We start from the raw sequence: 25929 nt of genomic DNA on the forward strand, positions 1-25929 counted from the left end.
ATCCCAGAAATGCAGAGCCGGTGCTACATTAGCTACCTTTCGAAAGCGAAGCGCTCACTTTTGTTAGGCACACTCGCGTACTGGCTTTCGTAAGTGCGCATGGAAACGATGCAAACACGCTAGTAATTTTATAAGCCCGCCGTCTCGCTATTTACCTTGTCTCATCAAAGCAGCATGCTTCGACATGTGTACTAAACATCATTCGTCATTATTTGTTTTTTCGGCGCTCAACCTTTTCTCTCATAGCGCACTCTCATGTGCCGCGCATTACGACGTCTTCGGAACCCTGAAATGTAGAAAAAATTTATTAAGTATCTCTGTGCACCCGGACGTAAAAAGGAAGTATATGTAGTCACGAATGCAGTCGTTGTCATGAAAATATGCGAGCGCAAAAGTGAGCGGGCGAAGCGTGCCTGCGTGCACATCAAAGGTTGTACCCGGTGTCCGCTTCACATGATTCGCGCTGCCAAATGCTACCCAAGAGCCCACCATCGTCGTTTTTTAAAGTCACCACTGACGTGTTCAAAACCATCATGTTCAATTAGAGGCATCACACGCAACATTACTGGCACTAAAACAACGCGAAAGCCACGTTCGCTACAATGCGCCCATCCGCTTTCTGCCCTGGGCAATATGGCGGCGGTAAGCTTCAGCCACGGAGCCCCTCCGCCACTCCAGAAGTTTTAGTATAACCTCCTTGGGGGGGACGCTTTGGCACGTGCTTATTTCGTGTGCAGCTGGAACATGAAACACAGACCTGCAAAATTGCGACCCACCGCTATCGCTCCTCGCACATGTTGTTAAGTTCATGCCTCCTATACGTTTGTTTAAATTTGTATATGTCAAATAACATTAAAGAGACCCATAACCAATTTTTATGGTACCCGTTTTCTTGAGTGCAATGAAAAGCTTACCTGTCAGAGCTTGTAATCGTGAAATGGTAATGTAGAGAACACTGTAGAACATTTAAAATCAGAATTTTACGATTTGCGGCGATCATGCACTCTTAAAAAGACATGGTGCAAACAGTGGATGTGATCGCGATAGCGATTATGCGTCAGTGTAATGCCAGCAGTGAGGAAAAGTGAAGCTCTAAGTACAAACACGCAATGTTGTGTTTGTCAAGCCTGCTGTCCCGCGACCACTGCCTTCTAGCGTGCTAATTTACATTAAAAGAGTTACAGAACTTCCCCGGCGCTTCTTATGCAAGTACTTTTGGCCGTGCACGGGGCCAAGTCGAGCCAAGACAAGTCTTCGAAAATGAAATGGCACGTTTACACGCGACCGACAATTCACGCATGGTAGTTCACGTTCAGCCCTAGTTGGTCGGCTTTGATGTCATTGCTTGACAACTCAAGCGAGTTAGAGGAACGAATTTTGGCTCGCATGCGAGCGCAAAATAAGGACCCTTATCAAGTAGCGCCAGAGGGACAGGCTTCGACGAACGACAGCGGTAGCGCTGAATCTGACAAGCAGCATTTAATTATGTCTCTTGATGCATGGGAGGTTTTTTTTTTATTGCAGCTAGTTTGCTCTCACGTTATCCGGATCATTTTGCAAATGTCCCACTAATGGTGCACATCGTGTGATACATTTAACTTAATTTCTTGGCATGTAAGGCACTGCTGAATAATGCTGTTTTAGACATCATATATTAAGCTTTCACTTCAACATAAATTGTCATTTGTTTGTAGTATATTTTGAGAGATTTCCTTCTATTGTGGATATCTGTCTCTCATGCTGAAAGACTTTTAGGCTTGTTGCCAAAGCATGCTGAAGCCTTTCGGTAATGCGTGTATTCACTTCAGGATTATGGAATTTGGTTGCCTTTATTGTAATTTTGGACATCACATCTATTGTGTAGAAAATATAAGAGCCCTACAATGATTTTTATAGTTATTATAGAAACAAACAACTATTGGACGAAACTATCTTACAGATCCCCTGCTGCAAAAATTTTTTTTTAATCTTTCGGGCATAAGTGGAGTTGTAGCACAAAATGCGCTCTTTTTTTTTTTTTTGACCGGCCCATGGAATATAGCACGAACTTGCCCAATATTTCAAGATGCTATTGCTTTTTTGAAATATGACTATACATTCTCTGTTACCTTTCATACACTTCATGTTGCAGTGCCTGTGGCTCTAGAAATTTGTTCAATAAAGTAACAAGCACTGCTCATTGTTGAGCTGAGTTGGTTCTGTGTTATATCACTTTCAGACGTCAAGCCATCAAACATGCTTGTTAATTCTAGGGGTGAGATCAAAATTTGTGACTTTGGTGTGAGTGGGCAACTGATTGATTCCATGGCAAACTCCTTTGTGGGAACACGATCTTACATGTCGGTGAGTCTCATTGCTGCCCCGTTTGTTCTGCACGCATGAGCATAAGAAAGTAAGTTGAACTATTGCTGTGCCATTGAAACGAATGTGCGCCACATGGCATTCAGTGAGTACCTGCTACAGTGTTCTAGTGGCTGCCGTGCTTGACTGCAGACCCGAAGGTCATGAGATCAAATTGTAGAGTCAAAAATGCCTCAGGCTCATGTACCTAGAATTAAATAGGTGCATGCTAAAGATCCCCAGGTGTTTTAAACCTCTAGAGCCATTCATTGTGGAGTCTTCCATAACAATATTATGATTTTGGGATGTTAAATGCCAACAATTACTGCATATTATTATTACATTCTGTAGAATCAAAGCTTGTTAATTGAAATTTTATGTGTGTGCCTGCTGAGTTCCCCCGAGGCGGCGTTGCCGACTTCCCGGCTCAAATCAGGCTCGAGCGCTTGCCCATTGGGGCAGGTTTTTGTGCATGTGCCTCTGAGGAAGAAATGACGCTGGCATCTGTACTAGTTGTGCCCCACTGTATAAAGCACTTTAATATATATAAAGATTTGCTTATGATGTCATCTGTTGCGAAATCCGTGGACTGATGCTGCTAAAACTCTTGATATCGGTCGAGCTTCCACAGCACTTTGGAGAACTCTTTTCCATCACAAGTGGCTCATAATAAGATGCAACATACATTTCACATGCCATTGCCTTCCCATTCAGTCATTACTAATATACTTTCTCACACTCGTGACAGCCGGAGCGACTCCAAGGCACGCACTACACAGTTCAGTCGGACATTTGGAGCTTGGGCCTGTCATTGGTGGAAATGGCACTGGGCCGCTACCCGATCCCACCACCCGATGACCGAGAACTGACTGCCATCTTTGGCCGCAACTACACCCCTGAAAGTGAGTGCAAACTGCTGCAAATAACTGGCCGGCTTTGCTGTCGTGTATCTTATTTTAGTTTTGTATAAGCTTTAGTATTGCGGGCCATTTCAAGGGGTCGCCCCAATAGTAATCTGGCCTGGATGCACAACTTCTCGCATATGGTCCCGAACCTTTCCATTCATTCTTTAAGGTGTGACACTTAATGTTTATGGTGCCTGTCTTATAGTGCTACGAAAAGTTTACTAGGAAGTGTCTGATCATATTTTCGTTACGCAGAAAATGTTGTGGGATACATTCTTCTAATTTTTCAGTAGCCTGATTCTTTTCTGTCTGTTCTCGTGCCTTCCATCCTTCCTTGAAATCCAATAACCTTTTGTGTCTCATAGAAGGATAAAAGCACCCTGTGTACGTATGACCTCACTTGCCCAAAAGCACAGAAGTGCCTTGTCATGCAATGAGGGACTACACAACTTGGCATGTGACTGGGGTTCTGCTCATTGATGTGAAAAGAGCAATGCTTTGAACTTCTTTATTGCGCAATATGTACAGCAGAATGGGGAAATGCCTATCGAAAGTTGCGAATACAATAGTATGTTATTAGAACCTATTGTTGGCAGACCATATTGGATTTTAATTAAACCCTTGGGGTGTCGAATTTTTTTGAGAAGTGCTTTCCCAGGTAGTTAAACAACTTCATTGTGGTTTTTCAATGTAATTGTATGAAATGCGTAATGGTGGGAAAAAATTGTTACAAGGAAAAACACTTTTTTTGTGCAGTTTTGGAACTGTTTTTGGCATTACTTGAGCTGCTCAAGCCGGAAAACATTCATAAGTATTTCAGAGCGTGACATTCCTTGAGATAACAGCGTACGCACAGCGTCTCATTGCAGTCTGCACACTTAAAGTGCATCTTTGTTCTCTTCTTGGAGCAACAAATCGTGCTGGCAAACACATGGCATAGTTGTGTGTAGCTGACCTGGGAAGCGTAAACTCTGTGATTAAGAAGAAGGAAAATACCTTGTAAGCGTCGGTGACAAGCCAGCTATGAGCAGCGCTAATAAAGATAGATATTAACTTTCACCGCTCGTGCGAGGATGTGTTCATAAAGATTAAAAGTCAAGTTTTGCACGCCTCCGTTGTGGTCATGTAGTGAAACCGTAACCATGAAAAGGCATTGCTCAATGGCATTGCCACACACTGCACGATGCCCTGGCGATAGAAATAAATTGTGTTTATCTATACAAGAAGGTGTTGCACTAATTTCCAATGCTTTTTGTAAGGCCTGGGAGGTGACAGCACCTCCCAGTGAGCATGGTGCGAAATTTAAAGCGGAGGGTCGGAAATGTACCGGTCCGGCAAGGACGATGCAGAACAGGAAACTGTTGCTGTACATGTTTACCAAAAACACTTGAAAAAGCATTGGTGATCGAACATTCTAATGTAAGGCTGATGTTTGTGCTAGCTACAGAACAAGCTCAACCACTCATCTCATCATCATCATCAGCCTGACTATGCCCACTGCAGGACAAAGGCCTCTCCCATGTTCCACCAGTCAACTCTGTCCTGTGCTTTCTGCTGCCAATTTATACTTGCAAACTTCTTACTCTCATCGGCCCACCTAACCTTCTGTCTCCCCCTAACCCACTTGCCTTCTTTGGGAATCCAGTCAGTTACTCCTAATGACCAGCGGTTATCCTGTCAACGCGCTACATGCTCCGCCCATGCCCATTTATTCTTCTTGGTTTTAACTATGATATCCTTAACCCCGGTTTGTTCCCTAATCCACTTTGCTCTCTTCTTATCTCTTAAGGTTACACCTACCATTTTCCTTTCCATTGCTCGCTGTGTCGTCCTCAATTTAAGGTGGGCCCGTGTACTCAGATTTGGGTGCACGTTAAAGAACCCCAGGTGGTCAAAATTTCCGGAACCCTCCACTACGGTGTCTCTCATAATCAAATGGTGGTTTTGGGACGTTAAACCCCACAGATCAATCAATCAATCAATTTAAGCTGAACCCTCTGTGTAAGTCTCCAGGTTTCTCCTGTGTAGTTGAGTACCGGCAAGATGCAGCTATTAGAGGTTTTTAGTTTGACGTTTTTGTGGTCCGCTCCGCTCCGGGAGCACCCGCGAAGCCGCAGCGGAGCGGCGGCCGATTTTCCTCTTTTAGTTATTCGTTGCCGGCAACGAAGCGGACCTTTCGCAGTTGCAGTGCCCTCTGGTCGTTTTCATCGTCGGTAAACAGAATAAAAAACATTTTTTTCACGTATACAAAGCAAAACAATAACGTATAAATGATCTTTTCATGAAGTATTTAGATATCCACTTTCAATGTATTAACCGCCTATTTTTTTGACAAAGAAGCAAGCTCTGACTTGATAGTAGCCGCTCAAAAGCCAGCAAGGTTCCGTTCCAGATCCATTGCAAGCATTCACTGTGTGTTGTTTGCGCATTGTACGCGTGTGTGGTGGCGGCGTTTTTATTTTTCACCGTTGAAACTGTGTTTTCGCGGCTTGCACTGGGCAGGTGACGGCGAAGCTGCAGCACTCGCGGAAAGCGTGCCGCCTCCGGAGGAAGCCATCTTGAATTGAGCAAAGTTGCTGCACGCACGAGAGAGGGCGCGCGGGTTGTCGCCCTTCCGCTTGCAAAAACGGCAGCGACGCACCGCGCTCCGCTTAGGCTGCTCGTAAGCGGACCGTATTCCCCGCTCCGGTAACCCGCTTAGGGCCTTAGCGGAGGGCGCATGCGCACTCGCGTTCCCGCTCCGCTTAGCTGCTAAGCGGAGCGTGAAAACGTCAAACTAAAAACCTCTATTATATACCGTCCTCTTGAGGGATAGTGGCAATCAACCTGTCATGATTTGAGAATGCTTGCCGAATGTGCTCCACCCCATTTTTATTCTTCTATTTACGTCAGTATATTGGTTCAGCTCTGCGGTTATTACCTGTCCTAAGTAGACATTCCGTATTTACTCACGTAATCCTCACACTCGCACAATTCTCGCGCCCAACAAAAATACGATTTTTTTTTCCTCGAGTAATTATCACACCCCGGAAAACTGCCGCAATAATGTCTGCTCATTCCAGCCACTGATGATGATGTGTGCGCCATCTGGCGCCATCCCTTCAGCATCAAGCGTACTATTATTGCATGGAGATTCAATCCAGTCCAAGCCAAGCCAAAGTGGCAAGTGCGCGCTGGGGCGTGTTTTGTATGTTGTGTCACGCGCTAACCTTAAATCGTGCACAACACACCACTTTGTCTTGCCACTCTCCACAGCCACGCCGAACTCCCCCTTTTCCCCACACATGCAACCCCCACAACTCCCCGTCCCAATGATGATAATGATGCCGTCACGTAAACCCCTCTCTCGGCCAAGTTCCGATGATGATGATGCAGCCGTCACGTAACACCATCTCTCGGCCACCCTTACAGGTTTCCCCCCTCGAAATGTGAAGCCACCACTACACATCGCCTGCAGCTTCATGGTAGAGTGTCAGGTGATCTGCAAGTCTCACACCGTGGTGACGACTCGTTTTGGGGTCCACTAGAACAAAGTCATTCTGTCCTACACGTCTCACTGACTGAAAGAGACCGGAACGCCGGGGTGCAAGCTTCGAGGAGAAGCCCTTGGTGGCATCGCTGAGGGAGTGGCTTTCGAGCAGAACAAGATCATTCTCCTGTATTGTCAGGGGCCGCCTGTGCTGGTCGTAGCGAGTCTTCTGGGCGCGCCACATCTAGGGTCCTGGTGTGCCCTAGAGAAGTCAAGTACCTCCTGCAGACACTTGGAGACCTCAGTAGCAAATGCACAGTATGCTGTCGCAGGAGGCTCCGCGTCCTCTTTGGCCTCAGCCTGTGTCCATGGGGTCCTCAGCTCCCAGCCATAACAAAGCAAGGCAGGCGTGTAGCTCGTGACAACGCTTTCAGTCGTGCGCATGGCCAGGCCAATTTCAGGGATGTGCTGGTCCCAGTCTTTTTGGTTGGAGCAATAAGCCCTAAGGCACTGCTTGATAGTGCCAATGTGGCGCTCTACCATTTGCCTGGCAGGGCGGTACGAAACAGTGTGTCGGTCTTGTATGCTCGAGTGCTCAAGGAGCCCCTTCCACAACCTGCTTACAAAGGGCTTTCCATTATCACTTGAAACGGAGACGGATGTGCCATGCCTGCAAAAAACCTGGATCATGCAGGCCACCACACTCTTGCTGTTTGCTGCCCGTAATGGGAAAAAGTTCAGTGAACTTGGTGAACTTGTCAATCACCACGAGAAGGTACTTGTGGCGTCGAGGCGTCATAGGCAAGGGCCCAATTATGTCCATGCTGAGCTGTTCCATGGGGGCAGTGGCCCATTGGCTGCTCATCAGCCCTTCTGGCTTCTGGCGGTGGGCTTTGGTGTGCTGACAAACCTGGTAGCATCGCACATACTTGGCTGCTCATCAGCCCTTCTGGCTTCTGGCGGTGGGCTTTGGTGTGCTGACAAACCTGGCAGCATCGCACATACTTGGATATGTCCGAGCGCACACCCAGCCACACGAAATTCTGAGAAATGCGCTTGAGGGTCTTAAAAAAGCCGGAGTGGCCGCTAATCAGGTGGTCATGAGACAGGCACAGGACCAAGTTGCAGAGATGGTTTGGTAGCCAAGGTACTTTCCTGTTCCCTTGGTGCTGTACAAGCAACCTACTCTCTTCCATCTCGGTCGTCTCCGCCAGGTCTTTGATCAAAGCTTGATCACTGTCAGTGGGCGGAAGCTTCCCTTTCTTCATCACAGTTCGTAGTTTTGACAGTATGGGGTCCTGCTCTTGTTCCTGGGCAAGGAGCCCTGCATCATTCAAGGCAGTAGTGTCGTCCACTTCAGATGCCACAGCAGCTGCCTCAAAGCTGATTTGTGGGCTGGGCTCTGGAACAGCCATAGGGAACAGCGTCTCGTGTAGACTTGGGCCTGGAACTTTCTGGTGCTGAAGGGGAGCTCTGCTCAAAGCGTCGGCCGGCACATTTGCAACACCCAACGCTTTACACGTGGTGAGGCCTGGTCTGTGGTGAACATCCAATACAGTGAGGAGTGATCACAGTGTATCTCAAACTCAGTAAACTCAAGGTATGGTCGGAACTTGTCCGCTGCCCACACCACAGCCAGACACTCCCATTCTTGCACTGCATAGCACTGCTCTGCCTCAGTGAGGACCCTGCTAATGAAGCTTATTGGACGCAGTGGAGCATCACTCTCGGCTGCCTGCAGAAGCACCGCTGCAATGCCAACTCCACTGGCGTCCGTTTCCACCACAAAAGGTCTGTTGAGGTCCGGCAGGTTTACAACAACATCGTTGGCCAGGGACTGCTTAAGTGCTCTAGAGGCTTCCTCTTGCTGCAGCTCCCACCGCCGACATTGGTTTTTCTTAAGGAGTTCTGTGAGTGGACGCGCAGTGATAGAAAATTGATGTATGAACCCTCTGTAATAGCCTGCTAGTCCCAGGAAGGCCTGAAGCTGTTTGAGTGTTGTTGGTTGAGGATAGTCCAGCACCGCGAGCACTTTTTCCTTGTCTGGCCTACACTGCCCGGGCGATACTTCATGGCCAAGGAACTTCAGGTATTGACAGCACACGTGAACTTTTTCTGGGTTAATGGTCATCTGTGCCGAACTTATCCGCTTCAACACCTCCTGAACATGCTCAAAATGATCCTCTAAGGTCTCCAAATACACCAGGACATCATCGAGAAACGCCATGGCAAACTGGTGATTGATTCCCTTCAGTAGCCGGTCCATCAGGGTCTGGAACGTGGCAGGACCTCCGGCAACTCCAAAGGGCATTCTCATGAACTCGAAAGTTCCCCGATGGCAAATGAGCGCTGTCTTTGGAATATCCTGCTCTTGAACAGGGATTTGAAAAAAAAACCCTGTTAAAGATCAAAACTTGAGAACCACCTGGCTCGTCCCAGCTGTGCCAGCAACCAATCAGTCCTAGGCATGGGGTAGACTGGCACCTTAGTGTGTGCATTCAGCTGGCGGTAATCCACAGCCATGCAGTAGCCACCAGACTTCTTCTCAACCAGGACTGGAGCACTGGCATGCTGACTTTGGCTAGGGCGGATGAGGATCTGTGCGAGCAGGTCGTGAATGCAGTTGTCCATGATGGCCTGCTTCTTGGCATTCACTGGTCGCAGTTTGCATCGAACAGGTGGGTTGTGTCCCGTGTCTATGTGATACTTTGCCAGGGTTGTGCAGCCCGGAGTGGTGGTGAAGATTTCACTAAACTCTTCTAAAACGTGTTTCATGTGTGGGTCTAGGTCCGACGAGTGGCCGGGAATGATCACATTGCAGGCTGCAGTCGCCTCCGGCACACTGGCACACACACTGGCTGCACCTCAGCAAAATTGCAGCGCAGACTGTCTCTAAAATCATTCACTGCCTCTGGCTGTTCCTTAACGGCCTTGACAAAGGGCACAATTCTTTGTGGTTCTGTGCCGACAGTCCAGCCACCAAGTGACACGTGCAGAGAGATGCCACTCACGGTTAGGAAATCCCTACCAAGGACAACGTCATGGCAAAGGTCAGGAATGCACAAAAACTACTGTCTGCGGCAACCGGCAGCCCACTCGATCTGAGACTTTAGAGATATGGTTGACTGCGACCAGCCTGATGCCAAACGCAGCATGCGTACATCCGCCTTGGGTTTGGCTCCAGAAGCCTTGGCCGCTGCGGCAGCGTGCGGTCCGAAAAAGCTTACACTTGAGCCTGTGTCTAGCAGGGCCTTGAACGTCAACGACCCGATACGAACGTCCGTAAGGGGCTTTTTGCCACCGGCTGTGGTTGCTACTTGGTGTGCACTGCCGTAGGTGTCCGCCGGGGCAGCACCTACTGCCACTGGTTTCCTGGGCACTGTGCTTGCAGGTGACCCGATCGTTGGCACCGCAAGCAAACGGGTGGCCCCATTTGTCGACTCGTGGCACAGTTACGAGAAATGTGGCTGAATCCACCACAGCGATGGCACTGCACACGCATTGCTCCACTCGTGGACTCCTGCTGCTGCATTGGTCCCGGCCCGTAGGGTGAGAACGGAGGCGCTGTGTCGCACAAGTACTGCCGGTCTCGGCAGTACGACGGGTTTAGCGCAGCTGGATGCAGTGGCCAGTGATAAGTCGGCGGCACCCGCGAGGCAGCAGCAAACGAGGCGAACGACGCCGTCGCCATAGTGTTCGGCTGCGGCAGTGAGCGATGGTTGAGGGCCAGGCTAGGGCGGAACGCCAGATTACTGGCTACTTGGTTGCTCGGAAGTGGCGGTGGTCTGTACTAGAGGCGACGCCAAGCCCGCTCCATTAAGCCGTCGGCCGCCTTCACCAACTTGGCGAGGTCGTTGTAGGCATGCTCCTTCGCCAAATCTTGCAGCTGAGGGTGCATCTGCCTCAGTACGCGCTGCACCTTCTCTGCTCCGGAGACCTCTTCCTTGATGCGGTCATAAAACCTAGTGATCACATAAATAAACTCCTTCAAATTCCCTTCAGGGTGCTGCGTGCGCTGTTCGAGCTCCGCGTTCAGGCGACGCTTCGCGTCAATCGACGAGAACTCGGAGCGGAAGGTGGCAGTGAATTGCTCCCCCGAGTCAAACCCGCGAACGAACCGCCACCACAACTTCACGCTGCCCTCGAGGGCAGCCGGTACCACGTGAGTCAGTCGCTTATCGGCGGCGACCCCCGTCACGGGGGCAGAAGTTTTCCAGGCGTTCAAGAAGCTCCTCCAGCGACTGCAAGTCTCTAACACCGTAGTAGTGGGGGAGGTGGGCAGCGGTTAGCCGAGGCGCAGCGTCGTCGGTGGCCCGAGGGACCGCGCCAGTGTTAGCGATCACAGTCCATGCTCCCACGTGCGGAGCTGTGGGCAGCAGCGGCTCCATCACTCGATCGCGCACAACCGCCGCGATTCGTTCGCGCTACATGGCGGAGCCGTCGGTGCCCAGCAACAGCTCTTCGATGACACCTTGGAGCCTAGGCATGTCGTCAGCTGCTGTTGCCGGGCCTGAAGCCATCCCGGACAAGCCCCCACTTGTCACTCACTAACCCTAAATCGCACACAACACTCCACTTTGTCTTGCCACTCTCCATAACCGCGCCGAACTCCCCCATTTCGCCAGGCACGCAACCCCCACAACTCCCCGTCCCAATGATGATGATGATGCCGTCACGTAACGCCATCTTTCGGCCACCCTCACAGTTGTGTCCGTAATTTTGTCACGTTATGGGGCGATACTGAAGCTACATGGCTGCTTTCAAGTTGAAAGTGATAGATCATGCACTAAACAACGGCAACAGGGCCGCTGGTGGGCCCTTCGGAGTCTACGAGTTTTGTGTTTGCTACTGGTGTCGGCAGCTGAAAGTCACCAAGACACGTTTGGCCTGCCGTGTGCCTAAAACTGAGATTGATGGTAAAATTTATTTCTTCAGAAGGAAACTGTGGGCGATTCTGTTAAATAGCCATCAGCCCAATACTGATGTCCTACGCTTACCTTTTGAAGGCTGCTGTTGTGCGACGAACGCTACCGCTACGCCCGCAATGCCCACAAGCTTTGCGTATGGTATTCTGATTCTCGATTTGCTTGCACTTTTTGTGTCTCAAATAAATCTTGCCTTGTGTTGAACCTGTGCTTTTATTGTTGAGGTAAGTTTTAATTGGTACTTCTCAAAGCTTGCTGTTAGTTGCTGGTGTGAGAATCCCGATCTGTGGCCACTTCGTTTTCTTTTTCGCTCTTTACGTTTTTGTGGAAAGTTTTCCCCATGTAATTCTTGCACCTCTCAACTTTGCATTGGTTTTCCGCCAAAAAAGTGCAAGGACTATACGAGTAAATGCGGTACTCTTTCACAGCTTCAAGTGCACTGCTACGTATCTCGAAGCGCTGTTCTCTTCCGAGGTTGTTGTACATTGCTTTTGCTTTCTGCAGATTAATTTTAAGACGTACCTTTCTGCTCTCCTTGTCTAATTCAGTAATCATGAATTGCAAATTGTCCCCTGAGTTACTCAGCAATGCAATGTCATTGGCAAAGTGCAGGTTACTGAGGGACTCTCCATTAACTCTTATCCCTAGCTCTTCCTGTTCTGGGTTTCCAAAAACGTCCTGTAAGCACGTGGTAAATAGCATTGGGGAGATCGTATACTCTTGTCTTACACCCCTCTTTATTGGTATTTTGTCGCTTTCTTTATGGAGCACTATGGTGGCAGTTGAGCCTTTGTAGATTTCTTCAAGGATGTTTATATATATTTTGTATATATATTTTGTCGACGCATGCAATGTCTGCATGACTGCTGATATCTCTACTGAATCAAGTGCCATCTCGTAATCTATGAAGGCTATGTATAGCGGTTGGGTGTATTCTGAGCATTTCTCTATCACCTGATTGATAGTATGAATGTGGTCGACTGTTAAGTAGCCTCTTCTAAATCCTGCTTGTTCCTTTGGTCAATTGCATTCTAATGTCTTAGTTCTGTTTGCAATTGCCTTTGTAAATAGCTTGTATATGATGCAGATTAAGCTGATTGGCCTGTAATTCTTCAAGTCCTTGTTGTCCCCTTTCTTATGGATTAAGATTATGTTAGCATTCTTTCAAGATTCTGGTACCCTCCCCGTCAGGAGACACTTCGTAAAAAGGGTGGCTAGTTTTTCGAACAGAATCTGTCCTCCGCCTTTCAGCAGATTTGATGTTACCTAATCCTCACCAGCAGCTTTGCCTCTTTGCATTCCTTCCAAGGGTTTTCTGGCTTCTTCTGTCATTACTGGTGCCATGACATCTGGGTTATTGCTAGTTCCCACGCTATGGTCATGGTTGTCCCGGCTACTGTACAAATCTTTGTGGACCTCCTCCGCTACCTTAAGTATCCTATAGTTACTTTGCCTTCCTTGTCCTCTAGTGCATACATATGGTGTTTTGCTTATTAAATGTTTGCTCTTCACCGCTTTGACGCTTCCTCCATTCTTTAGAGCATGTTCAATTCTCTCCATATTATGCCTTCTTACAATGGATTCCTTACGCTTATTAATCGCATCCTTTGCTATTGTGGCTTGGCTGACAGAAGAGAACTAGGGGTGGGGTTCCTTATTCACGGAAATATAGCTGGGGACATAGAAGAATAATCATCTCATGCTCACAGTCTTATCAGAACAGTATAAAATGGTCGCGAAGTTTCCCAGCATGGCTTGGCTACTCTGAGCAGTGGCAATAGTATGTGCAACAGTCCTTTTAGATGGAGCCTGATCACACACACACACAAAAAAAAAACACTGGTGTGCATGGCACTTCAAGATTTCGTGCTTGGCTCAAAGGTCTAGGCACCCTAGAAACTGAGCTCTAAACAGTGTCACGACCTTGACAACTTATAGCAGCTCGGCGCAATTGCCAATGAAGACAACGAAGTGGTGTAAAATAGACCTCCAATGCCAACTCAGTTTTTTGTGATTTCGTCCATGAAAATATATTTTCGAGCATACTGTCGTACCCTGCTATAACGAAACTGACGGGGCCCGGAAAAAATTTCGTTGAAGCGAAAATTTTATTGTAGTGAAATCGAAAACATTATCGCTGATCTGAGCTAGCAAAACAAAGAAACCTTTATTTTCAAAATTCAAAAAATGTTTGCTGCTTCCTATTCTTTCCCAGCAGCATCACGATGTGATTATCACCCATGCATAGCGAGGCCATGGTGAAAAGCAAGCTGAAACAACGCCTAAAACCGCTTTCGTGAACGAACCAAACTGCATTCACAAGTTAACACCAGCAGCTGTCTGTCGTCAAAAGTATCCAACAATGCCGAGATGAAGGCAGGGTATCGTGGAGCGGCGACTCTTGCATTATTCTATGCCATTCTTATCATACATCACTTGCGGCTAGCTGATTTTGTTGATAATGCGGACGAACAGCCGCTCTGATTAGTTACCACACTGGCCAAGCGTGAACATAATCATAAGATCGGAATCTGAAAAGGCATTATGCCGCGGTCGCACCCAGTAGCTGTGAGAAGAAAACCATGAATTGAGCGACCGAGCTTTAGCTTCGGATCGTCTGCGGCTTAAAACAAGCCAGTGGCAAAACAAAAGCAGGGCAGTCTCATTGCCATCACTAACGAGCAATAGCGGTGCCCATGCTTGCTGAACAGCAGTGATATAGCGGCGTTTCTGGTGGTGCCAACGCATGTTTTAGACTTTGTTGACGCATTTTCAGGCTCTGAAAATGCATCGAAATGTTGAAGATTGGGTTTACTGCATAGCAATAAGTATCTGAGCTTGGAATTGCACCGTGAAATTTCGTTGAAGCGTACAATCGAAGAAAAGGTGTTCGTTGTGGCGACAATATTTATGCATTGACTCCTACGAACTGCTGGCGGGGAATCGTGAATTTTTCGTTGTAGCGGAAATTTAGTTGAAGCGGTGTTCGTTGTAGCAAAGTTCGACTGCACTATATTTCTTACGTTTTATTTAGCAAAATTTATTGTTCCCTGGCAATATGCTAAAGGGGCCCTGAAACCCTTTTTTGAGTAACCATGGAATTAATTCACTGGAAAAGCGTATTACCTCACAAATTCAACGGCACAAAAATTATAAGAATCCATCCAGTACGAGTGAAGTTACAAAGATTTGTCACATGCTGCAATCGCATTCTCTTTTTTCTGGTCCCGATAAAAGCGCTGGAAGTTAAGCAGGGAGGGATGGGAGGGGCAAACAAAAAACGTCGCTTGCGCCTTGTGACCTTCAATTAGAATACTAGGCTTTTTCAGTGCGATCGCATGCACACGTGTGGACAAGTGACGGCCTTTCGTGGTGATCTCTCTAACAATTGAATGTGCCATGTTCAAATCAGCCAATGGCTGATAGGTGGGCTTACTACGAGTGATTTTTGTGCCTATTCTGCGATTTGTTGAGAAAAGAGAAAGCTATTTTTAATTTTGATCATTTATTGTGAATTACAGGGTGCGTGATGCGCTATAATATTTGGCTCGCGTGTTGCCGCAAGCCTCTACTACCAATGGGCAGCGTCTTTTGACCATGCTCAAAAAGTATTGCAGGGCCTCTTTAAGCAAGCTACAACTCATCACTTGTGATTGTTAAGTGCATGCAAAATAGTTCTTCAGTCGGGTCTCAAGCACTGATCACTAGTTTTAAGCCAGATTGTTTTATGAGCAACGTGCCTATAAATGACTGTTTCGTGTTGAAGATTATTTTCGAAGATATAGAGGAAGCAGGTGTGTTAAGGGGGTTTTCTTTTTTTGCAGGTAACTCCGGCATGGCATCAGGTGATGGACCACGGCCAATGTCAATCTTCGAACTTCTCGACTACATTGTTAATGAAGTGAGCAATAATGCTTCTATTGTTCATTGTTTACAAGATTGTTCTTGAAATCTCTCAAGTGAAATCTTTCAATTAATGTAAGAGTGCCAAAAATAGGTGCAAATTATATTAGTGTTAGCCGAAGTTTCGACTCTTGTGTTGAAGGCGGCTTGTAGCAAAACCTTGTTAATTTGGTACCGGCAAAATGTGCCCAAATTTACCGCAAGCTGAATTTTCGCGAGACGTGAGATTCAAGAAAATCACGAACAAATGTCTATAGTACGAATACACTTATATTTTCTCCATTATTGTGTGAATTCGCTTGTCATGTTGCATAAGAGCTGTGTAAAATTTATAATTCCCGTCATCCTCTGACTACCTTCACAAAGGAACCACAACAGAAGACTGACTTCTATTAATTAATCCGAGACAGGCTTAGGACCTTTTCTTTGTCACGAACTGCGACCACAAACACCACCTTGCACATGTGACAAATTTTTCACAAGCATTATGGCCTGCAACAAATCGTTCGTCAATCGTGATATAGCGAGCAAGTTTTATGTCATGTGGACAGAGGCTGAAACGCTCATCAGCAGCTTCCTCCATGTTTGAGTGTTGTCATATTGCATGTACATTGCACAGAATAAGAACGAAGCTGCTGGGTACCACAACTGCTGTGGAAGGAACTGTGGTTGCTAAAAATGCAACCTTAAGCAGTGCCCATACAGCTCTCAAAGCACGTGGGCAAGCTACGCACATTGAATCTGAACTTAGCTACTGAACACCGCTCTGCATCTGCTGTGGACAAAATGGTGATTGCTCTAGCATCGTAATTGCACGCAGTTTTCAAGACATGTAGCCCGCACACGCCAAATGAAGAGGTCGCTGCTAGGCTTGTGCAAATATTGAGTTTTAGGTTCGAAGCGAATAGTTATTTCGATCGAATAATTTCGAATTGAATTCGAATTGCATGTATCACATAAAAAAAAGGGGAATATTTATCATGACATAACTAAGCTGCACAATATTTCTTTTGAATTGAAACGGGAGCTATATGCAAATGCCATTTCTTTTTCTCTTTCGAAGGAAGTCGAAACAACCTTGAGTAGTAGTTTCAGTAGAATGCGAGTAATAACCTGCAGGATACTTAATGTTTTGAAATTTATTATACTTAGAGCATATAAGCCGTCATAACAAGCTTAATAAAATGAATTGATTTGAGGGTAACATGTTCCTTTAAAGGGGCCCTGCAACACTTTTCAAGTAGCAATGGAGCCAGTAAACATGGTTGTTGCCTCACAAATTTACCGCCGCTAAGTTTCTAGAATCAATCCAGTTCGAGCGGTGTTCCAAAAATTTGTCGCATGTTGCAATGTCATTCTGTCTTCTCGCCCCGACGAAATAGCTGGAAGCTAAGCAGGGAAGAATGGCACGGCGAAATAAAATACGTCGGACACACCTCGTGACCTTGAGCACCTCTTGTTTCTTTTTTCGAATATGCGGCTTTTGAGTGCTATCGCGCATATACTCGTGGACAAGCGGCAACCTCCCGTGGCGGCCCCGGTAACGACAAACACGCCATGCTCAAATCAGCCAATGGCTGTGACCAGAGCCATATTCGCGACTCCAGCAATTCGTGCGGCACCTAGCGGCAATATAGGGAAGCTGTGTACTGAGGTCCAAACAGTCCAAGCGCCAGTCGTATACAGTAGGAGCACGGCAAGATGGTGCCGCCCGTGAAGAAAAAACGAACTGCCAAGCAGATTTCTTCTTTCCAGGTGAAGCACCAGCGTTAACTTGTTAACTCGAACCTATTAAATGACCATTGTATTTAGCGACATGTAATCACTAGACTACATGTCGCTTTGGCGCCCGAAGTATGTAAACAAATTTCGAGACGCAGTGCGTAGTGTGCATTACATACACAACGCGACCACTTCAAGAACTCGGCTCGCGCTTGTGGGACCACTAGTGCCGACTAAAATAAGGTGCTCTGCATTAATAACCCGCTCCCGTTCTACAAAGCAGCGCGAACTACAATCAAACTGCAGAAAACTCGGTATTTGTGTTAGCGACAGCGGACACGGTGACCTCCGTGAATCCACCATGCTGCAACTCCGCAGCGACCTCTCTGTTCATTTGGGTTGCCAATATTCCTTCTTGGCTGTGACAAGTGACTTTTGAGCTTGTAGTGTCATTTGCCGAGGGAAGAAAGAAATCTTTAGCTTTGAAAATTTATTGTGAATTACAGGCCGTGGGCTGCGCGATAATATTTACTTCGCGTATTCTCGGTAGCCTCGACTACCGATTGACAGCATTTTGTGACCATGTTCAACAAGTGTTGCAGGGCCCCTTTAAACTTGAAGAGGGGCTTCGCGGCAAAGCGAGTTTTTCTTGAACAGGTGCTTTCACGACATAGCACCCCTACATTGCAGTGAAACCACCTTTACAGGTGGTTACATGTGGACTAATCACTCAAACCTCACTATAACGAAGTTTAAGGGGAGCCACAGTTATTTCGTTACTTTTATTATTTCGTTATATCGATTATAACAGTTTGTCCCAATGTATGCTCAGATGGGCGCACACCTATAAGCATGCAAAGAAGGAAACCGCTTCGCGGCCCAATGTACCGTTACGCGACCATGCGTGCGACGAAAAATAAACAGTCCAATATCGCTGCACGTAGAGACCCTTCTCCTTTCAAGGCCATGTGCAGAGAGAGAAGGAAAAAAAAGAAAGCTGTCGTGGAGAGTCCTTCTTTCTCGGTGCAGAGAGTAGCAGCGGAGGCGTAGTCGTTGCCGTCGTCTTTAGAGAGTGTTGGCGCTGAACTTAGCCGTGTGCTACTCCGCTTTGCAAACTGGGTGCGAAATTAATTGACTCGCTGCAAGGCAAATGTGTACAGACCTTACTTCAATTAAAGGGCCAGTAAACAGGCTCCAACTTTTCTTTACATCCACCATACAAGCTCGGCGACTCGTAGATTAGACCGCAGCGATCATGTTTTCTGAATATTACAGCACTGCTCGCCGTGCAGAGCCTCTATTTCGAAAAACAATTCCCGCTCATTTCCTACGCCAGACCGACCCCCTTAAACGCGCAGTGATGTCAACTCGGCCATCGGCGACGTGACGTAGCATACAGCTCGCCGATTGGTCCAAATCAGGTGTAAAAAACAATAGTGAAGTCAACGTCAGTTCCTGTTCCCACCCACAGCTACTAAACTGCCCCTTATTTCTTGGCACTGCGGTGAAAGAACCAGCCTTGCAGTTATCGCGTGCACGTACGAAGTACTTCGCCCTTGACATGAGCGACACGGGTAAAAAGCGTTGCTTTGTTGTCGGCTGCAAATCAAGCAACTGGGCAGCGAAGAAGTATCGGCACAGGGTGCCTCACGATGGGGCCCTGCGCGCTGCATGGCTGAAACGAATTGGCCATCCAGCGACGTACGTCGGGGACCTGATCGTTTGTGGTCGACACTTCGCACCTGACGCTTCCACGTGTACCCGCGGCTGGTGCGGCAAACGCTAAACAAACAACCATGCTTCGTAGCAAGTGGAAGTGCGTTGCAACTGATCGAGTTCACCGATGACGTCAATCGCTGACGTGGTGTCAGGTTGCGGAAGTGGGCGGAGTCACGACGATGGGCTACGCCTTCCCCTTCATGGAAGGGAGAAGGGGGGTGAGGCCGCGTGAAAATTTGAAACCAGCTTAGACTGATGTTCTAACTCTTGTAACTTCCTTAATATAGCACGTATTCGCAAAATTCTTGCGGCAGCATGTTCGAAAAAAAAAAAAAAAACCCTACACATATATCTCTTAAAAAAGTTTTTGGACCTCAGGGCTGTTTATTGGCCCTTTAATGACTGATGTTCTCTGATTTGTGAATAAATGTAAGTATTCTGAAACTTCCTCACCGTGTGTTCTTAAGTGAGAGAGAAATCGCTTTGCACCGCGGCTTCTCGGTCATGTGACCTGCTGAGTGCTTCCTCATTCCTCTCCGCTGGCTGTGTGAGGACGACGGCTCTCTCTGCCGCGCGTGGCGTGGCTGTAAGGTCGGCGCAGGAGTTTTGAATGAGCCGTGCCGAATGAGCGTCAAACTCCGCAGAAAAGGATATACTAAACACACAGTGATGGTTTTTTTTATAGACTATTTGATAGACTAATTTAGCTTGTTATATCCATTTACCGGTCAATTTTACTTTGTTACCAGGAGGTTTAAAATGCATGGTTCTCAAAGGAGCTTTCAAGGGAACTTTCATTTACTTTGTTATATCTATTATTTCGTTATATCCCATTACGTTATAACGAGGTATGAGTGTACACCTATTCATTTATTGCAAATACTTTGAAAATATTCGATAATTTAAACCTGAACCGAAGCAAATTCAAATACTTAACTATTCGTTTGAATATTCGAAGCATTCGAATATTTGCACAAGCCTAGTTGCTGCTGTTTGCCAGCCAAAGATTCAGAATCATGGATGGTGACTATGCAGGTCTGAAGGCGTATGACAAAAACGCTTGGAGGATAGTACTTCCAATTTGCTTTGAAGAGCAGAATGTGGTAGCGTAAGCGGACCGTGTTCGCATCGCCTTCCCAATCACTAGCCTCGCTTGCCATTTCAGTAAACTCCCTAACTGCGCTGCGAAGAAAACGGAACTGTGGATGCCATTCTCCTCCTATATCTATGCATACGGCGTGACGAAACACGGCGAGGGGAATGTGCACTTGGGCCATTTTTGGCCTCTTACAGGGAAATAGTAGTCCAGCATTTCTCATGCACCTTCAAGATATATGTACCATCAACAGTAAATGGTGTATATAACACTCAAACCTCATTATAACAGAGTTACATCTTACACGAAAGTAAGTTTGTTATATTCAAAAATTTGTTATAAAGGTTTATTCCTAACACAATATCTATTGCAAGACTATTTTCCATTTACTTCGTTCTAACCGTATTTGGTTATGTCTGGGTTCGTTGTATTGAACTTTCAGTGTATAGCTTACAGTTAGTATAGGATGTATGCAAGGGAAAAGCTGGAAAAAGTGGCTAAATGCATTGTGCTGCAAAGTGAGGGGTGGCAGGTTCAAATCCCCAGTCTCTCTCAAACCGAACATTTATTATTATTTATTTATTTGCATCTACCTCAAATTCTTACTCATGGACAACACTGATTTTTCGCACACAACCTATGACGTCGCTGTTGTTGCTGACAACGACACCGGAATTTATGTTAAACGAGCTTCTTAGCGTTACCACATTAAAGATTAAAGTGCTGTTTATTGCAGCTGCTGTATATAAAACCGCCATTGACATTGATGCGACCATTGATAATGTTCTTGCTGTTCACATGTGTAATATAATAACTAAAATAGCTAGACGCAGCCTCTAAAGCTGTGGTTACCAAGGACGCGGTTAGTGAATGGCGACCATGCTTTCCTGAAGAGACCGCAACCAATGTGTTGTCGCATGCAGCAGTGGGCATGAAGCATTCTGGCTTTCATCTCGTTACCACATGGTTCACTCCATTAACGGTGGCAGTGCAGATTGTGCCACCCCATTTCTGTTGGATACAAACACTGTTCTTGCTCTTTTGCTTTGCACATTTATGGTGCTTAGTATGCTCCAAGGACCGTCCCAGTTGACTGTGTTGCAGCCAAATGTAATTTAGTTAGCGAGAGTTTAATGCCTTTAAACAAAGACCAAAAATTGAGTCCGAATTAAGATACTAGTTTAATAAATAATGTTGTACGATTACCTTGGCACTGATAGTTTACAAACCTTTGATTATTTGAGCCGCTTCATGGTGCCACCACTATAGTCATTGAAGTACAAGCACTCTAAAAATTACCGACATACAGTAGACTCGCGATAATTCAAACTTTGATAATTCATACTTTCAATTGATTCAAATGAAATTTTATTTTTTGGTTGGCCCTCTATTTTTCAATGTATTTAAAAGCCTCTTAATTCAAACTCTATCATTCTATTAATTCCTACTTTTTGCAGTTCCATACCAGAAGATATCTGCTGCTTTCCCACTATTATTCAAAAATTTGCGTGCTTATATAATTCTAACAGTCTAAAAATGAAAAATAAGTGCCTCAGGTCTTCAAGAAAAAGTAGTAAACAGATTAGTGTATAAAGTTGGGCATGTTGGTAAGACATAATTAATGACATAGCGCGTAAAATATGTGAGACACAGGAGCACTTCCCTATGTCCGTTTCCTTGTCCTGTGTCTCACATATTTTACGTGCTACATCATTAATTGGTAAACAGATGTTTGCAACGAAGAACACCCATGTTAAACCATGATGCTTCTTAACTGGTATAGAGAGCTTTGTGAGGCACATGTAGCAAAGAAGCAGTAGTAAAAGGCCTGATCAGGAGACCTGATCGCAACCCTGCTTTCTGCTCATTGCGTTCAGATAGGGTTTAAAAAACGCTTAAAACATTTTTAAATCTCATAAAATCAATGCTTAATCATAATGTGGGGTGTCACCTCACCCACAGTTATATATCTCAGAACTTCTGATAATTCAAACTTTTTGATAATTAAAACGAAATTCAGAGATCTCTTCGAGTTTGAATTAACGAGCCTTGACTGTATTAGAGTGAACCATTTGTTGCTGTTGTACTAATATGGTCAGTAGAATGGGCTATCTGTATCGGTGTCATCAGAGTCGGTGGCAATTTAGAAAGGCACATCTTTTATGAGAAAGTTCATGAGGCTGGCCTTGCGAAAATGTTCCAGCAAAGTGCATTAGATACAGACCGAATTATCAGAAACACGTTCATTTTACTGATGTGATGAGGACATACTTATGGAGAAGGCTCCCTTGTCACTTGCTCGACCTTGTGCTCTTGCTTTTAGGCCCCACCTTCAGTGCCAGCAGGTGTCTTCTCGCCAGAGTTCAAGGACCTCGTTGATCGGTGGTCAGTAACACTCGTCAAGCTTTTTTGCTCTTTTTGCAGCCTTTTTTATTCTTTTCAGTACATTTCTTGCTGTATTATTTTTGTTTTGCTTTCTTCTTGTCGTTTGACTGGGCTTTCTTATTCTTTTCTTGTTTACACCTGTTCACATGCAACCAACCTATTGCGGCGTTAGATGACTGCAAACTATTTGTTTTTGTGGTTTGAACAAGCTCAGTGTGAACAAGCTGAGCTTGTTTGTGCTCAGGAAGCAGAACTAGTAGTGTTGGGGATCCTAGCTTTTTACTGTTTATAGATTGCTTATAATTAAAATTATAATAACTTTTTGAAGAGGTGTAAGGTCTGCCTTCTTGTAAGAGGTTGAAGGTCATTTGAAACACCCTGTAATGCTTAGCGGTCCATACAAAAATGGTGGCATGGCACATCCCCTTGATGCATAATGACCACATATTTGGACGCAGCTTATTTCTGCCATTTCTTTGGATGAGTGGCCAAAAGAAAGCGCAAGGTGCACATAGCGCATAGCATGAGTTGAACCTTCTGCACAGTCAAAACGTGGCTTCACTTGACCTTAACACGTTTGAAACCCATAATAATTGGTGGAGAAAGCAAAACATTTCGCTCTTGCTTCACTACTGCGACAATGCGGCAAAAAAAACACACACACACACAAAATTGGCTAGAAACACATTTTATTGTTGAAAGTCAATAAGCTAACTTTGCCAAGCCTTTTGCAGCCGCAATTTCATTGCTCTTGACTCGCATTGTAAAAAGTGGTCTATTGCCACATCGTCATCGTGCTGTATTTAATGCAGTTAATGTTATGCGATTAGATGATTTGCACACTCTCATTTAAAAAATTTTGTTAATGAGGGACTGCGGTAAAAATAAGTATTGTATTCGCTAGTTATGAAATGCACCGACTCCTATGGGCGTACGCCGGTGCTCCGAAAATATTTTGTTGTGGCGAGAATTTCGTTCCCTTCGGATTTTGTTATTGTGGGTATTGACTTTATGCTGTGTATGACTAGCTGGTCAGCTTTGTAAAAGAACTACGATGTTGGTTGGATTGTTTGGCATGTCACATTCTAAGACCAATCTCGGAAGCATGCTTGATAATCACTACAACCAAATACAGATGTGCATGCATACAAAGCCTGTGATTTGGTTGTTTTTATGCGAAAATAGAGCATGACTGGCTGTGGAATAATTGAATATTTAATCATATGCCAATTGCTCATTAATTACTGAAACTATTAAGTATTACTAATTACTAAAAATGAAACCACATAATGCTTCATTTTATTTCTCGTAATGTAATGTCGACTGCCTTGTAGTTACATTGCACAAATTTGACACATTTGCAGACAGTACATCATAATTCGTGCCTCAAGAAGATATTTCTCTTAAAAGTAGGGAGAGCTGAGCAACCTTACATGATAACCTTATGCACTGTTTAGTAATCATGCTATGTTTTTCATCTTATTTTGTTTGACATCGCAGCTTGAAGAGGAATCCAAACGAGCGAGGAGATTTAAAGACATTAATGGTATGTAAGGTGGTTTCATTGCTTCAGAGGGCCAAGCATTCTATATACAGTGAAATCTCGTTATAGCAAATCTGATTAAAATTTTTTATAGATCAATGTATACTTTGAAAAAATAAATAAAACTTCTAAATGATTATTGGTCTAATGCAAAAATATTTCCCTACTATGAATTTCATTATACCGGATGTTTCAGAATTCTTCGGTATGGTAATAAATCGTGAATTTCAGAAGTTGTACACAGCTGTGTGAACAGTGCCTAGCTTCATATGAGACCAGTGGCTATATACATGTCACTATCGTCATCACAGGCCAGCTTATTTTGCTATGTTTTCCATGTTCTGAATGTGGGATAGCCCTTTCAGCACCACTATCACCTTTACTTCTTGTCGAGCTTCACCTAGCTGCCTTTGCTTCTTCAGCTAGTTACGTCTGTACTTACTGCACAGCTGTTTTGTGCGTCGTTAGCCTTGTGTGTGGACGTTCGCGGCGAGTTCTGGAAGCTGCACGAAAGGAACACGGCTGCAATTACGAGAGGTGTCTCATTCAGCAAGGCAGCGAAATATGCAATGTAAGTGACCTCTGGGATGAAATCTGTGAAAAATTCTCCATGTATGCTTTAGTAACGTTTGAACACTACGTGCTGTGCAAGCGGTGCTACGATCAAGTACGCACATTGACTAAACTGACGAGCAAGGAGATCGACGCCATTTTTCGTGATCAAGGAAGCAGCGACAAGGATGACTGATTGTTAAGACAATGCTGAAACACTGCACATGAACTAATGTGAAGAATGCATATCAAATGCCATATTTCAAAGTGCATAAGCATGCACACTTTGAGGAGCCTGTCTTGCAGCAGTTCTGCTCCACCTATCGGGCCAATATCACAGTCTTCAAATTAATTTGCACTTGTTCTGGATTACTTCATGTTTTGTTTTTTTCCGGTCTTGTGAGAGAATAACGCAATCACAGATGCATATCCAGCAAAGTTCAGATGACTCCTTTTTGTTGCATTTACAATTTTTAGAATGACCTTTTTACATTTTTTACAAGAACATTTTTTTTTTCAAAGTAACAAATGATTTTTAATGGACCTATGAGATTTGCTGAACAGAGATTTGACTGTACACTGAATATTGAGAAGTGGAAAATACACGTATGTTGTGCTATGTATTATGTCTTGGCTGGTATAGTATTCAGCCTGCCTTTTAATGCGGATTTATTTTGGCAAGGAAAGGAGGAAGTTGACCAATAGTTTCCTACCATATTTACCAGAGGGAGCTCTGGCACTGTGATCGTTGACCCCCCCCCCCCCCCCCCCCCGAGGAATGATTAGCAGTACACGGATTTGCCTAATCTTAGTGTTTGCGGCTTCAGATACACTTGTGGCTTCATTTGTTTTGTTTGGCACTTATGCTACGTTGGTGGTTGTGAAGTTCGTGCCCCGACTTGAATTGGTGCGCCCTAAAAATCAAAGGGGTAGGGTGTAAACGAGCGTTTTGCTGAACTTCGTCTTGTGACAAAGCGGCTGCAAACAAATGAAGCCAAATAAAAAAAAAAAATGAAGCTTTTACACGTTTGTTTACTACCAATGTTTTATGCTGGTGCCCTGCCCTGCAGCTCCAATCGACACTAGCGCCACAGTTCTTCCTAGTAAATATTATAGGAAACTCTGTGGGATAACCCAATAGATTCGCAGTTTTCTGCGAACGAAGTGTTAAAAGGAAAGGAGAAAAAAGGCAGGAGGACACGTACTGTGTCGGATCTTCGTTGTCACAAAGTTTGTTGGAGGGCAAAACATAATTTGTTGATGCAAAATCTCACTTGCTCTTATTTTATGGCACTCAAAAACGAAAATTCGGCGAAGAGTGGACCAATGATAACTATACACAATTGGGTAAACACATCATTGTTTATCAT

The 25929-nt window shown here is 45.3% G+C and overlaps 1 protein-coding gene across 1 annotated transcript in view; it reads left to right on the plus strand.

Moving 5' to 3' along the window:
- Positions 1-25929, plus strand: part of LOC142818052 (dual specificity mitogen-activated protein kinase kinase 1-like) — a 44666-nt gene that overhangs the window by 16402 nt on the left and 2335 nt on the right. The window contains exons 6-10 of the mRNA XM_075896263.1: positions 2219-2343; positions 3089-3242; positions 15464-15540; positions 22403-22464; positions 23965-24010. Of these exons, the coding sequence (XP_075752378.1) occupies positions 2219-2343; positions 3089-3242; positions 15464-15540; positions 22403-22464; positions 23965-24010 (464 nt within the window). The remainder of the gene's footprint in view (positions 1-2218; positions 2344-3088; positions 3243-15463; positions 15541-22402; positions 22465-23964; positions 24011-25929) is intronic.

Source organism: Rhipicephalus microplus, chromosome 1 (assembly GCF_043290135.1).
Source record: "Rhipicephalus microplus isolate Deutch F79 chromosome 1, USDA_Rmic, whole genome shotgun sequence".
Lineage (NCBI taxonomy): Eukaryota > Metazoa > Arthropoda > Arachnida > Ixodida > Ixodidae > Rhipicephalus > Rhipicephalus microplus.